This window comes from Oncorhynchus keta, chromosome 2 (genome assembly GCF_023373465.1).
Source record: "Oncorhynchus keta strain PuntledgeMale-10-30-2019 chromosome 2, Oket_V2, whole genome shotgun sequence".
NCBI classification, from domain to species: Eukaryota; Metazoa; Chordata; class Actinopteri; order Salmoniformes; family Salmonidae; genus Oncorhynchus; species Oncorhynchus keta.
This window is the reverse complement of record NC_068422.1, coordinates 29,631,396-29,646,595: the sequence shown is the minus strand read 5'-3', so window position 1 is coordinate 29,646,595 and position 15,200 is coordinate 29,631,396. Positions and strand designations below refer to the sequence as shown.

Genomic DNA, 15,200 nt, shown 5'->3' with positions numbered 1-15,200 from the left:
TACATGTTAAAGAAAAACAGTACTTGGCAGCAATTACAGCTGAGTCTTATTAGGTACGTCTCTAAGAGCTTTGCACACTTGGATTGTGCAATATTTTCCCATTTTTCTTTTCAAAATGATTAAAGATCTGTCAAGTTGTTGATGGTCATGGTGACACTGCGATTTTCAAGCATATTTATTAATTCAAAATTGTAACTTCGACACTCAGGAACATTTACTGAATTCTTGGTAAGTGCCTTCAGTGTAGAATGTGTCCTTGTGTTGTAGGTTATTGTCCTGCTGAAAGGTGAATTTGTTTCCCAGTGTCTGTTGGAAAGCAGACTGAAGCAGGTTTTCCTCTAGGATTTTGCCTGTGCTTAACTCCAGTCTGTTTCTTTTTATCCTGAAAAACTTCCCAGTCTTTGCAATGTCAAGCATACCCATACCATGATGCAGCCTGCACCTTGCTTGAAAATACTCAGTGATATGTTGTGTTGGATTTGCCCCAAACATAAGGCTTTGCATTTATATTTTTGTTCTGTATATTTGAATTATTTTCACAATCATTATTGTGGAGTAACTAAACAAAAATATAAACGCAGCATGTAAAGTCTTGGTCCCATGTTTCATGAGCTGAAATAAAGATCCCATATTTTCCATACACACAAAAATCTTATTTCTCTCAAATTCTGTGCACATACACTACTCGTCAAAAGTTTCCAAACACCTACTCATTCAAGGGTTTTTTATTTTTTACATTGTAGAATAATAGTGAAGACATCAAAACTATGAAATAACACGTATGGAATCACATAGTAACCAAAAAAAGTGTTAAATCTAAATATATTTTATATTCTTCAAATAGCCACCCTTTGCCTTAATGACAGCTTTGCACACTGTCCATAGAGCTCCGAGACAGGATTGTGTCGAGGCACAGATCTGGGGAAGGGTACCAAAACATTTCTGCAGTATTGAAGGTCCCCAATAACAGTGGCCTCCATAATTCTTAAATGGAAGAAGATTGGAACCACCAAGACTTCAAAGAGCAGGCCGCCCAGCCAAACGGAGCAATCGGGGGAGAAGTGCCTTGGTCATGGAGCTGACCAAGAACCCAATTGTACCTCTGACAGCGCTCAGAGGTACAAGTGAGTACTTTCCAGAAGGACAACCATCTCTGCAGCACTACACCAATCAGGACTTTATGGTAGAGTAGCCAGACTGAAGGCACTTCTCAGTAAACGGCACATGACAGCCCGCTTGGAGTTTGCCAAAAGCCACCTAAACAAGACTGAACTCTTTGGCCTAAATGCCAAGCAGCACATCTCGAGGAAACCTGGCACCATCCCTACGGTGAAGCATGGTGGTGGCAGTATCATGCTGTGGGGATGTTTTTCAGCGGCAGGGACTCAGAGACTACTCAGGATCGAGGGAAAGATTAATGTAGCAAAGTAACAAAGGACAATGACCCTAAGCACAGCCACGACAACGCAGGAGTGGCTTCGGGACAAGTCTCTGAATGTCCTTGAGTGGCCCCGCCAGAGCATCTCTGGAGATACCTGAAAATACTGTAGCTGTGCAGCAACATTCCCCATCCAACCTGACAGAGCTTGAGAGGCTCTGCAGAGAATAATGGGAGAAACTCCCCAAATACAGGTGTGCCAAGCTTGTAGTGTCATACCCAAGAAGACTCAAACCTGTAATCACTGCCAAAGGTGCTTCAAAAAGTACTGAGTAAAGGGTCTGAATACTTATGTAAATGTGATTTCTTTGAAATGTTTTATACATTTGCAAAAATGTTAAAAACCTGTTTGAGTCATCATTATGGGTTATTGTGTAACTTGATGGAAAAAACAATGGAATCGATTTTAGAATAAGGCTGTAACGAATCCATTTTAGAAGGCTGTAATGTAACAAAATGTGGAAATAGTCAAGGTGTCTGAACACTTTCCGAATGCACTGTATGTACCTATGGAGGTGTTACGTACGCCTCTAGGAAGAGGGAACGCAACACCCTGCTACAACTCACCTTCACATAGAGTGAAAGAGGTATGGGACTGTACGTGCGAGTAAGGATGACAAAAGCAGAGAATTTACCATTTACTGGGAATTTATTCCTTCACACTGTAAATTTGGGGAAAAGGGGCTGAACGGAAGCAAAGCAAAATACAGGGGGTGGTCCGCCCAGGTCTTACCTAGTGTGTATAGACAGTAAATACTAAGGGTTATGTATGCCCGCGTTTCCTAGGTGCCCCCCTGTGAACAAAAACAGAATACAAACGTAAGTAAACCATTTCAATAATCAAAAACACTGCCTCCTATGGGGACACACATACCTCATAAGCAGCGGCTACAAAGTACTTAACAAAAACCTCTCTCAGCCAAAACCAACACAGGACATACTAAATCTCGCTTAACAACCGACACACTAATCATCTCCCTCTGAGAAACAACCAACATATGATATAACCCTCAGCTCTCTCTCTTACAAAGGAACCCTGACTTTTATAGCTGGAGAAGGAGTTTGTAATGGATACAGCTGTATCCTGACGAGGGGGCGGGGTCAGCTCCAATTAGCAATGGGACCAACCAATCAGCTGCTTGGGGGAATTTCAGACCGCCATCCTGAAACACAAACATACAAACAAAACCACAACACAGAAACCAGGGAACATAACAGGAGGACAGAAGATGGCTATCTCAAGGCCACCAGGCTGTTAAATAGCCATTAGTAGCCGGCCTCCACCCAGTTACTCAACCCTGCACCTTAGAGGCTGCTGCCCTATGTACATAGACATGGAATAACTGGTCACTTTAATAATGTTTACATACTGTTTTACTCATTTCATATGTATATACTGTATTCTAGTCAATGCCGCACCGACATTGCTCGTCCTAATATTTATATGTTTCTTAATTCCATTCTTTTACTTTGAGAATTGTGTATATTGTTGTGAATTGTTAGATACTACTGCACTGATGGAGCTAGGAACACAAGCATTTCGCTGCACCCACAATAGTGTCTGCCACATTTGCAGATATGACCAATAATATTTGATTTGATTTGAAGGGTTAGTCATTCAAAAATCATGTCAATCCCTATTATTTCACACAGAGTGAATCCATGTTGCTAATTATGTGATTTGTTAAGACACTTTACTCCTGAACTAATTTAGGCATGCCTAAACAAAAGGGGTGAACACTATTGCAATGACTATATTTGAGTTATTTGATTTGTATTAATTTTAAAACATTTGTAGAATTTTCTTTTCACTTTGACATTATGGAGTATTTTGTGTAGATCAATGACAAAGAGAAACCACTATTAAATATATTTCAATCCCACTTTGTAAAGACTTTGTCTGCTAAATGACTTAAATGTAAATGTAAATGTAAAGAAAAACATTTTGAAAAAATCCAAGGGTGTGAATACTTATGATACCCACAGTATTTATTTAACTTGGCAAGTCAGTTAAGAACAAATTCTTATTTACAATGACGGCCTACCCCGGTCAAACCCTAACTTGGACGAAGCTGGGCCAATTGTGTGCAGCACTACTGTATGGGACTCCCAATCACGGCCGGTTGTGATACAGATTGGAATCGAATCAGAATCTGTAGTGACGCCACTAGCACTGAGATGCCGTGCCTTAGACCGCTGCGCCACTCGGGAGCCCGAATGTATGTGTTGTATTATGAAGTTAATAAAATATCAAATTTCCTTAGTTTGAGAAGATTGTTCCCTGATAATACAAAATTACATTTCATACCCTTAATCCTGTTGGCCCAACTAACTGCATAGGAGTCATAACATGCGGTGATACCCTCATTTAGGTACCTCCGATTCGTGGGTATCTTACCATAATATAACCCACAGACATGCATAGACCTTAATGAAAATCATAATTAGACTTTGCCACCCAAAGTGGACAAATATGTTAAATATGGCGTTCTGGCCCATGGACTCATTCATGTCTGGTGTGTTGGACTGCTCATCACACATTGGAAAGCTATTGGGGTGTGATATGAGGTCATAGTCACAATGAAATCAACTGCTTTAGAGTTTGTTTTAAATATTATATGCTACATGACCGTGAAATACTGCATTCAAATAGAATAGGCATCATACATTTAATAGTTTCACATAATGCTTATTTTCTTAAATTAGGCTACCTTACTTTAGATTGTAACATTATCAAATCTCAAAATGTTCCGTTTGGTGCGTGGGTCTGGCTCATGGACTAGGCTTATATAGGCCACACACAGATAATCAGTCAGCAAAATTACGTTCAACTGAAAAGGCACTTGCTCAACGATTTGTAGACGGCCCAGGCGCTTGTAGCTGCACCGCCTGTTTAGGCCTAAAACAATCGTGCATTTTATTTTTTAAGTGTAGGCCAATAGACTAGTCCTATAGCCTTACATTTAAATATAACTTATTTTGATTTGATTTAAACAATAGAAAATAAATACTTTAAAAATAAATGAATGAACTAAAATAGCCTGTAGTCATCATAACCAAAGCCGATGAAACAATTAGATGACTATGATGGCCTATACGAAGAAATTACTCAATTGAACACAAAAATATATATCCGCATATAGGCCTAAATGTAGTAATATATGCCTACCTAAATAAATCCGAAACTATGGTTGCTATTTTTGTTGATTGATCAGTGAACCCGCTTAAAAACGTAATCCAAAAACATCCCACGAATGAACTTTCCAAATCACTTTCCCCTAATCCTAATTTGCATATAAGAAAATGCGCGGACGTCAAAGGAGCAGGGTTCTGTATGGTTTTAAAGGGTCAGACGAGGGGTTAGTTGGGGACAATAACCCCACATGAGAAGTTAGATAGCGACCGTCTGGATTAGTGATGCAAATGCCAATTTGATCAATGGCTAGAGTCCATAATCTTTGGATCCTCTCACCTTTTTTATTTTCTGGTATCTCAAAATGTCATCGCATTCAATGGAAATGCGCTTGGTTTTGTTAGGTAAAACGTGTATCCGATTCTCACAAGCTAGAGCAGCACTTCGGTGAAATGTTAACCTGAAATTGACATGAAGTTTTCACGTCATATTAGGCCTGTATATTACAACAGCAGGCGATTCAATGACATTTCAAAGGCCTGTATTAAGTGACCGATTAATTCGCTGACTTCAGTAGGCTACAATGCAACTGTTGGCCTTCTTATGTAGGGCTAATGTCATCACTTTGAGGAAGGACGTTGCCAATAATGCGCAACGGCTTTAATTTGCAACTTCATTCTGCAAACGTTTAGGATACATGGTGAGAGTGCAGTTACTAGATTTTGCTCTAAACCTATTCTTATCTTTTGATCAATGCATCAAACTTTTCAAAAATCTAAATGTATTAACATGTCTTTACACTACCTTAACATTTCTTGAAATTCTATAAATGTTCACTGGGCAATTTTATTTTATTTTAAATAAACAATTGCGTTTTAGGTAGGCTATAGTCATTCATGCACATAAATTCAAACGTTTTCCTCTATTTGTATTAGGCAAATTAATGGCATCTTTTTAAAAACTCATTTTCGAATAAAATGACTTCATTGTTTAAAGGGATGTTTTAACAGGCCTAACCACTCCCAAAACAATCAACGTTAATACTTTCGATACCTAATTTTTATGGATCATATAGAGATGGAAATGTTAGTGAATTTGTTGTTTGTAAATGTGTTAGTGTATTGATTAGGTTAGCCTATTCGTATATTGAGCAGTGTTTAGCCTATCTGATGTTGTTTTAAAATCAATGTTCCTCACTTGTGGGCCTATTTATAATACTGCTCTCTCTCTCTCTTGTAAATTTAGTTCAGGTTAAGCCAATTAAAATTCGTTGTAGTAGGTTTATATTTTCTTTTACATCAGAGGTTGTAAATTATCTTTGGGGAAACTGTGTGCATCTGGAAAATGTCAAATTATATACATACTTCAACACTGAATTTCAAACATTAGGATGTTAATTAGTCATAGCCTATGCGTCTTTTTAGAGGGACGAACGTTGACTTAATCGGACGTGGCATTTGTAAAAACCAGGTTAATAACTTCATAATAAACACACCTCTAAAGAACTCCCACAGTATCCAAATAACATCTCGTGTTTGTTCTAAGAAGATACTACCAGTACTGTTAGCCTATCGGTTACCGGCCGCTGTATCAAACTCTTTCAAGATGGTGAGTAAATTAACTTTTCAGGGTGCAAACTCCGCCAGATGAGTCGATTTCAGCCGGTTTAATATGAATTCACTTTATCCTGAATCCTTCAGAAGGCCGCGGGCATGGAGAGAGAGTTCGGCCCGACTCTTCCCTGGTTGCTATTTGTCTGCGCGAGGCCCAGGGTGCCCTTTTGATCATTTCAATCTCTCCTCGGTGCGCTCCTTCTGATTGGTCGAGGGAGTAAAACGGGGAAAATCTTTAATTAAGTAGATAATCTCTTGTTGGGATGAGAGTGGGTCCATTTCAGAGCCCCCCTCTACCGAGTCCCACATGAGTATCTTAGCATATACAGCCAGTGTTGATTGGGGTTGTGGATGTATGTAGGGTAGTAGCTCTCACTATATCATCTATCCTCATTTAGAGAGCTGCTGAATGTGCATGCCATCCCTCTATTCTCTCTCATCTCTTCCGTCAGGATGTTCATGCATTTGGAGGTCTGTTACTATATCTTCATTTTGATGACTCACATGACAAGGTCCTGCTTCAGCTGGTGAGTTTAAACTATTTTGGACTCTTTGGACTCTCCATCCAAAGCAATGGATGTGATAGGAAGGTTGTTAATTAAGTATTGTACATAGGCTTTTTGGAATAGATAAATAATTCAAATGATTTTGATGGTGAAAGGTTTTTCTATTTACTAATCAAATAAAAAAGTTAGTTTAAGTTTGAAAATGGTTTACCAAATGGTTTACCAATTAGGCTTTTTGATTTTCCTTTATGAGAATCTACAGATGGAAAAGTATTAAATAATGATAATTCAATATTGTCTTGTAATTCTTGTAATGTTTATTACTCATTCATCTACTTTTATCTCAGTCTATTTTACTGAGTATTTTTTTGTTTTTGTTTAGGTCTTTTGGATATAACCTACTCAGAAATGTCACTTTAACACCATGGTTACTGATCAGCAGGCCAGGGTTTAATTCATTTGGGAGACAAGGATTTATAGGAATGATTTAGAACCATGTTATTATATGTTTTAGTACTGCGTTATTTAAAATAGATAATGATGCTTTAGTACCATATTATTCAATGCTATTAAAGATACCTAATGAGAGATGTTAAGTGAGGGAGCTGTGGAATTCCTGCCCTTGCTGAAGGACACTTAATTCCCAGAGTTAATAAGCTGTCTCCTCTTCCAGGTCAGTGAATAATTTCCTGATGACTGGACCTAAGGTAAGCCAACATTCTTTTGATCTTCTGCCCAGATCCCCTTTCCCTTCCCTCCTTCCCTCCCTAAAAAGAGAGCAAAAACCACCCTGTGAGGATCTCTTACAAAACCTCACATGGAAGACATTATTGTGTTACGTTACTCTCTTTCTCCCTCTCTGTTTCTATCTATTGACAGCATCTACTTTTCTCCACAATGAGAGTTTATGGTTCATATACATATGTATTTTCATCATTTATTTGTTATAACAACAGCAAGAGTATAACTTCACAGGGTTATGCTGGCCTTTTGGGTTCACTCATTATTTGTATCTAATGCACTTGACCTTACTGAGGCCAAGAAGCTTCGAATGTCCATGGGTTTTGGTAGTAGAGGTGGAGAGTTATTGGGTTCAGTGTGTATAGAGGCAGTGCCAGGAGAGGATCTGGAAAGGGTTTTGGTCAATTTAATGTATTTTTCAGTCAATTTAGGAAGTTAACTGAAATTCCAATTCCAATTTTACCCATGAGAGGCAATGGAGGCAGTAGAGGCACAAGAGGTCCCAGGATTGGGTGTGTATCGCACATGAGGCTGTTGGTGAAGGGATGAGAGCTCATAATAATGTCTGGAATGGAGTGACTGGAATGGTATACCGTTCCCTTCATTTTGTTCCAGCCATTACTATAAGCTCTCCTCCCCAATTAAGGTGCCACCAGCCACCTGTGGTATAGAGACAATTGAGGCAGTAGAGGTCCGTTGGTCGTTGAGCTAAATTAGAGGCAGGAAAGGCAGTAGAGATCTCTCTGTGTTGAGTGGGAATAAACCAGAGGCAGTAGAGGCAGGAAAGGCGGTGCTGGCATGTGCTGTGCTGTGGTGGGTGGTCATCATTATCCCACCAGACCCCAGTGAGAAGCAGAGAGGTGGTGGCTCAGTCTCTCAACAGGCCACTTGAGACATATCATTCACACAGTCTCAACAAGGACCAGAGAGCTGGGCGAACAAGCCAAGTGGACATGGTGAACATGTAAAGAATAGGAATTGGGATTCTTAACTCACTCAGGGGTTGTGAATCATGTTCAAAAAGTTGAATTAATATTGTATTAAGACTTTTTTGGTCAATTTCTGTTGCTAACCGAAGCTAAGGTTTATTAATATTATTACAACAAAAACTCAGTTAATACACTAGGAATTTGGGGGTTATAGAACTAAATGTCTCTAGAATTAGTTGCTTTTCATGATTGAACCTATTCAGTTTTTAGTATATTGTACCATCACATATGCCATGATGATATACTCCTCTGTGTTCCTCCAGGCTTACCTGATTTACTCCAGCAGCGTAGCAGCCGGGGCGCAGAGCGGCATCGAGGAGTGCAAATACCAGTTTGCCTGGGACCGATGGAACTGCCCTGAGAGAGCCCTGCAGCTGTCCACACACAGAAGCCTCCGCAGCGGTAAGAGCCAATGACCCAGGCTACATTGGAATTCTGAATTCCACTTTGGAACTTTGGAATCTCAATTAGAAAGTTTGGAGAATTTGGGAACTTCTGTTGTGCTGCCCAAATGACTCCATCTTTTTCTGCCTAAATGACACTATTCTCCATATAGTGCACTATTGTTGACCAGACCAAATCTAGGGCACTAAATGGTCAAAAGTAGTGCACTATATGCTGACTAGGGAATAATTTGATTTGCCCTTTAATAACAGACCAGCTTTAAGTCACAGATAGGCCCATACAGGTCAAGGAGGAAGAACTCTTTCTAGAAAGTGAGATGGCGTTTGTTTGTTTGTTTAGTCAGGAGATTCATCAGTCAAAAGGATCGTTACAGCAACCCCACGCCCACTACGGTTCCCTCACCCAATACAACAGCAACCCCACGGTCACACTGGCCAAAACAAACACTACTAATCCAATTCACAACATCCTACTGAGCCTCCCATCGACGGGACCCTGCTCAGGGGCCTTGTGAAAACATGGCACCCCAATGGCAATTAGAGGCAATGTGTTAATTACCAGGAGAGATAGGAGATAAAGGATACTGTGGAGTGAGAGGCGTTGAAATAGAAGCCCCACTCTAAAGATAAGGGTTAGGGTCACAGGCTAGAGGAGAGGAATGACCTATTCAGAGGAAGGCATTCCTGAGTACAGAAGGCATTCCTGAGTGCATTTTAAAATGTCTCTCTCACCCAAAGCAAACAGAGCGACAGCGCTTGTCCTTGACATCAGTTCAGTAATCATTGCTACTATAATATAATAATATATCATCTGTTTTTTCCACAGCGAACAGGGAGACAGCGTTTGTCCATGCCATCAGTTCAGCAGGAGTCATGTACACTCTGACAAGGAACTGCAGTCTGGGGGACTTTGACAACTGTGGCTGTGATGACACCAGGAATGGACAGCGGGGTAAGAGAAGATTTTTAAAAATCCACACACAGATCATTGCAAGACACGCATAGATGAAACAGCTGATGTACATATTGTGTTGTAGTCATGTGATGGGATTCGGTTGTAGGCAAAACAACATTTAAATGATATTTTCAAGTACTTCGGAAATAATTCCCTTCCACGTATTTCCGTCACAAATGGTGAGCCACCCTCTCGTACAGACAAACTCCTGCTTGTGTCCCCAGTGGGTAGGAGGGTGGGGGGCTGCTGCAGTGAACTGATGGTTGGGTTATGTTTACAGGGGGTACGGGCTGGCAGTGGGGGGGCTGCAGTGACAACGTGGGGTTCGGTGAGGCCATCTCCAAGCAGTTTGTTGACGCGCTGGAGACAGGCCAGGACGCACGGGCCGCCATGAACCTTCACAACAACGAGGCTGGACGCAAGGTACAGTATTTACTTTATATTGTACTTTTTACTCTTACCATTATTTACTATATTCTCTATGTTCCCTGACTGTGACACATACAGTAAGGCATCCATAAAAACAGTACCCATATGTCCCCTAAAACATCTGTGAATAAGGACACACAAGGAAATACTGTACTCCTCAGCTTTCCAGATTGATAGTTGCTGTGTGGTGATCTGCTGTGTGACTACCATTCTGGTGCAAATCGGCAGGCGAGTGCTAGGCAACACATTGGTGCTGCAAGGGGTGAGCTATCCCTCGGCACTGTACAAAACTTTGATGATATAGTGAAATATTATCATAATTCCAGATAGATATAGAGCTTGGCTTTCAGGGTGTTCTGAACTCCAGATCACTTTGAGATTAAATCAGTGAGATTGCCATAGGGGGGAGCTCTTGTAGTTCAAGCTGGAGGGCCAGATGGCCTGTCTGATATTTGCGTTTCCCACTCGGCCCCCCAACCGACCGACTGCTCAATGTAAAGTACCTTTTGAATCATTTTTTTATTTCTCAACCTGCCCAGTGAGAATTACAGCTTACAGCAAGCGTACCACCCAAGCGTCCCCTTTCACGTCCCCATAAGTGAGGTGCCACTCGTCCTCCAATAACCACAGTGTGTTCGCTGTACCAGAAGGGCCTATTTACCAGTTACTGAATGTCCTTTATTATGACAAGACTTGAGTTGCAAGATCTCAGGATCACTGGTGCTACTTGTTAATTAGAGTATCCCATGGTTCCACACACTGCAGACGGGGGCCAGTATTATGCCTGTCTGCTCTCTTTAAATACGTTTTTAGTTTCATTCTTGCAATAAGCATCCAACATTTATTCTGTTGGTCTTTGTGTGGCCCCTGAGGAGTCCATAGTCAGAGATGAAGGACCACAGGCGAGAGAATGGAGTGGTCTTTGTTTATCCCGCCTAGGAGCCCTCCTGTTGGGCCCTCGCTGCCCCTCCGAACCCCATGGCACCTGGAGCATCATTGTAACAAAAAAAATACCAGAGAAAAAAAGAAAAACTCACCCCTTCTTCATTTTGACACTCAATAGACTCCCCATAGTCTCTTCATTGGTTCTTCTCATGGCAGAAAACATGTTGACAATGGCCTTGCTAAATAAATACTCCTCTCACTCCAGGAGGGACACAGTCAGTGTCTCGATGTGAAACTTTGATTTGGCCCTCACCTCGCGAGGAAGCTCTTCCCCTCCCCGTAAAGAAACGTTCCTTTTGAACCGACATCTGTTAACATATGTGTCGGGGTGAAGTCAGGAAATATTGAGGGGGATCACAAAAGCTGACAAAAACTTGAGCATGAACCTTGAACCTATCCTTTCTCCCCTCAGTGAATTCATCCTCTTTTTGTCAAGTGGGAAGGCTTGAGCGTACAATGGGTTCATTTGACAACACATCAATCAAGAGCCAATGGTCTTCACATTACACAACTGATTCTTTGAAACAAAACCATGCTCAGCCACACACACATACAAAACTGATTTCCTGAGACCAAATAAATGAACTTCTCATCTGCATGTTGCTGCTTTAAAGCGCAACTGAAGGCAATAAACAACTTCTCTGATAGAAAACGATATTAGTTAGAAGCAAAGTTTTGTAAATTAGTTCGTCATGACTTACTTGAGGGTTGGGCTTTCATTTCACAATGCTTACTTTCCCACTAACAAGTGATACACAGATGCAGTGATTGCACTCTATCCAATCCTACCGCAGAACACAGATACAGTGAGACAGACATGTTCACATAAGACAACAGGTTGCACAGTTTTTTTACTTGAGAAATACTGCACCAAATACCTTAGCTAGATGTAAAATTGTGCAAGTTATCTTAGATTCATTCTAAGATATTTCTATTTTGAGAAAGTAATACTGGCTTTGTTCCTATGGCATCTCATGGGCGACAAAAACATCAGTAACTGACACATCGAACCACACCCCAAGACTGAAATATTGTTTCTTACGGTGATGAGCAACAGAGAAACATGCTGAATCAGTGTGTTCAGTTGTGCTTTAAAAATAAGTCTCTTTAAAGATGTATTTTTCTATACTCCTGTTTCAGTTGGTATTTGACTAGTGCTTACATTTATTTTATTTAACCTTTATTTAACTAGGCAAGTCAGTTAAACAAATTCTACATAATAATTATATGGCAACAATAGAGTATTTCTGGAGTTGACAGAGTATTTACTTGATGTAATGTTCAGGTTATTATAATTACCATTTTCCAGGTGAATCAGACTGTAGAATAAAGCTTAACCAAAGTCTCCCTCCCTCCCTCCCTCCCTCCCTCCCTCCCTCCCTCCCTCCCTCCCTCCCTCCCTCCCTCCCTCCCTCCCCTCCCTCCCTCCCTCCCTCCCTCCCTCCCTCCCTCCCTCCCTCCCTCCACTCCCTCTCCTCTCCTCTCCTCTCCTCTCCACTCCTCTCCTCTCCCTCCTCTCCCTCCACCACCTCTCCTCTCCCTCCACTCCTCTCCTCTCCTCTCCTCTCCTCCCTCTCCTCTCCTCTCCTCTCCTCTCCTCTCCTCCTCCTCTCCCTCTCCTCTCCTCTCCTCTCCTCTCCTCTCCTCTCCTCTCCCTCTCCTCTCCTCTCCCTCCACTCCTCGCCTCTCCTCTCCCTCCACTCCTCTCCTCTCCTCTCCCTCTCCTCTCCTCTCCTCTCCTCTCCTCTCCTCTCCCCTCCCCTCCCCTCCCCTCCACTCCTCTCCTCTCCCTCCACATCCTCTCCTCTCCCTCCACTCCTCCCTTCTCCTCTCCTCTCCCTCCACTCCTCCCCTCTCCTCTCCCTCCCAGGCGGTGAAAGGAACCATGCAGAAGACATGTAAGTGCCATGGCGTCTCCGGGTCCTGCACCACACAGACCTGCTGGTTACAGCTACCAGAGTTCCGGGAGGTGGGAAACTACTTGAAGGAGAAGTACCACCGAGCCCTGAAGGTATATATTATTTATTGTTTATATTAAACAATATTGTTTAAAGGCACTTCACATAAAGTTAATTCATTTATTAATTCAAGGTGGACCTGCTCCGGGGAGCCGGGAACAGTGCAGCCAGTCGAGGGGCCATCGCAGAGACTTTCAGCTCCTTCTCTCGTAAAGAACTGGTCCACCTAGAGGACTCCCCAGATTACTGTTTGGAGAACCGTACTCTGGGTCTGCCTGGCACAGAGGGCAGAGAATGCCTGAAGAAGGGCAAGAACCTAAACAAGTGGGAGAAGCGGAGCTGCAAGAGGCTGTGTGGGGAGTGTGGTTTAGCCGTGGAGGAGAGGAAGGCGGAGTTGGTGTCGAGTTGCAATTGTAAGTTCCACTGGTGCTGTGCGGTGAAGTGTGAGCAGTGCCGTAAGACGGTGACCAAGTACTTCTGTGTGAAGAAGGGGGGGCAGAAGGGGAAGAACGAGAGTGCTGGGAGCCGTAAGAAGAACCTGAGGCTGAGGAAGAAGCACTGAGCTGCATCCATCTTCCTCACCATCATCATCACTGCCATACGCCTTGTCTTCTCACAAGATGATTTTCACAGAGCCTCTCAAATGTTTTTACAACAAGCTTTCTGCTTGTATTCAAAAGACTTCATTGGAAAATAATTTATTGAATAAGTCAAGTATTGTTGTTATCCCAATCAAATGTTTAATAGTGGGGTAGAAAATGTGTGGTAAAAAAAACATGTTGATAAAACTACATGAGAAGAAATAGAGGGAAACTATTAGTTGTGTAGAACTGATGGTATAAAGGGTATACATATATTTAAAATTCTTTAAAAAAAAACTTTTCCCCCCAATTATATATATTATTATAAGTCATTGGGCGTTTAAAGCATCTTACATACGGCCACACTCAATAATCTCCTTCATACCTGGTATCTTGAACAACTCTTCCTTAATGATCCGTCAACGGTAAACCTCAACAACATCTTATTTATTGTCATGACCAAGCTCTCTCTACATGTGACAGTGTCTGAGATCGAAGCATCCCAGTAGTTTGTTCAAGCATGTATCACAACAGATATTCAGATTATAGGTTTGAAAAACAAGAAGAGACTTTGAGGTGCGTTCCTCTCGTCCAATCCCTTGCCCTGCCCTGCCCTGCCCTGCCCTCCCCAGCCCTGCTCTCCCCAGCCCAGCCTTACCTTGAGGATGTATTTAATTGTAAATAAAATGAAGCACTTTGTTCGGTATATTGTTTATTTATTGCACAGTTTTTTCCTTAGTTTTTGATTTATTCATAGTTGCTTTCATGGTTGTTATTATTTTCTATAAAACGTTTGTAATTAAAGAAGTATAATCTACAACTCCCCTATTATATGAATTTATTGAGCATGCCAATCACCCGTTTCACATTTCACATCCATTCATTTCAGAAGTGTTGAATGAATTTCAGAAGTGTTGATATGGAATGCACGATTCTTTCCTATATTCCCGCCGTGTGACATATACAACACCAATGTTCAGCAGTGGTACAACACAACCTGAGGCTCTTTTTATTGTTCACTTGGGGATCCGATAACCCTCGGGCCAAAGTAACAACAAGAGAAAACTTTTCATTATACTCTTCCTTCCTTCACGCCTTTCGCCTTGACAAATACCTCCCCTTTCTTTCTGCCCCTCGTCCGTCTAATCCTCTAAGATCCTCTCCTAACGCCCTGGAACTCAGAACTTTCTTTACAGTTTAATACTAGTTTAATTAACTTTGTCCAGACAGAGTGCATGATGGGGGGGAAACACGAAGAAGCAAAACAAGTCGCCCTTAAAAATCTTTAAAAATCAACCACCCCGCCTCTAATTTTGTATGCTAATCTCCTTTTTCACGCTGCCCCTCCTTAGGAGTGAGTGGTGAGTTGGGACAAAAACTGTTGGGAAAACGTGGTGGTGTTGCCTTCCTTCGCCGGGGGCTCGCCAGTGGCTTCCTGCTGGCTGTTTCATTCCTGGGCCCCCTCGGCCTCCTCGGCTCACCTATTTGGATCCTTTCTCTCCTCTAGG

The 15,200-nt window shown here is 41.8% G+C and overlaps 1 protein-coding gene across 1 annotated transcript; it reads left to right on the top strand.

Moving 5' to 3' along the window:
- Window positions 1-6,463: 6,463 nt before the first annotated feature.
- On the top strand, window positions 6,464-14,479 carry LOC118361625 (protein Wnt-8b). The gene is made up of 7 exons (XM_035741708.2): window positions 6,464-6,711; window positions 7,364-7,397; window positions 8,684-8,822; window positions 9,651-9,776; window positions 10,060-10,202; window positions 13,024-13,164; window positions 13,245-14,479. Exons 1-7 carry the CDS (start codon window positions 6,638-6,640, stop codon window positions 13,671-13,673), a joined length of 1,086 nt encoding a protein of 361 aa, XP_035597601.1. The 5' UTR covers window positions 6,464-6,637; the 3' UTR covers window positions 13,674-14,479.
- Window positions 14,480-15,200: the final 721 nt, after the last annotated feature.

What these genes read in the sequence shown, in the direction of transcription:
- LOC118361625 (XM_035741708.2), top strand. Translation starts at nt 6,638, where the DNA reads ATGTTCATGCATTTGGAGGTCTGTTACTATATCTTCATTTTGATGACT. An exon ending in CACCAGGAATGGACAGCGGG is followed by an intron (nt 9,777 to 10,059) that starts GTAAGAGAAGAT and finishes TTATGTTTACAG; the next exon opens with GGGGTACGGGCTGGCAGTGG. An exon ending in AGTACCACCGAGCCCTGAAG is followed by an intron (nt 13,165 to 13,244) that starts GTATATATTATT and finishes TATTAATTCAAG; the next exon opens with GTGGACCTGCTCCGGGGAGC.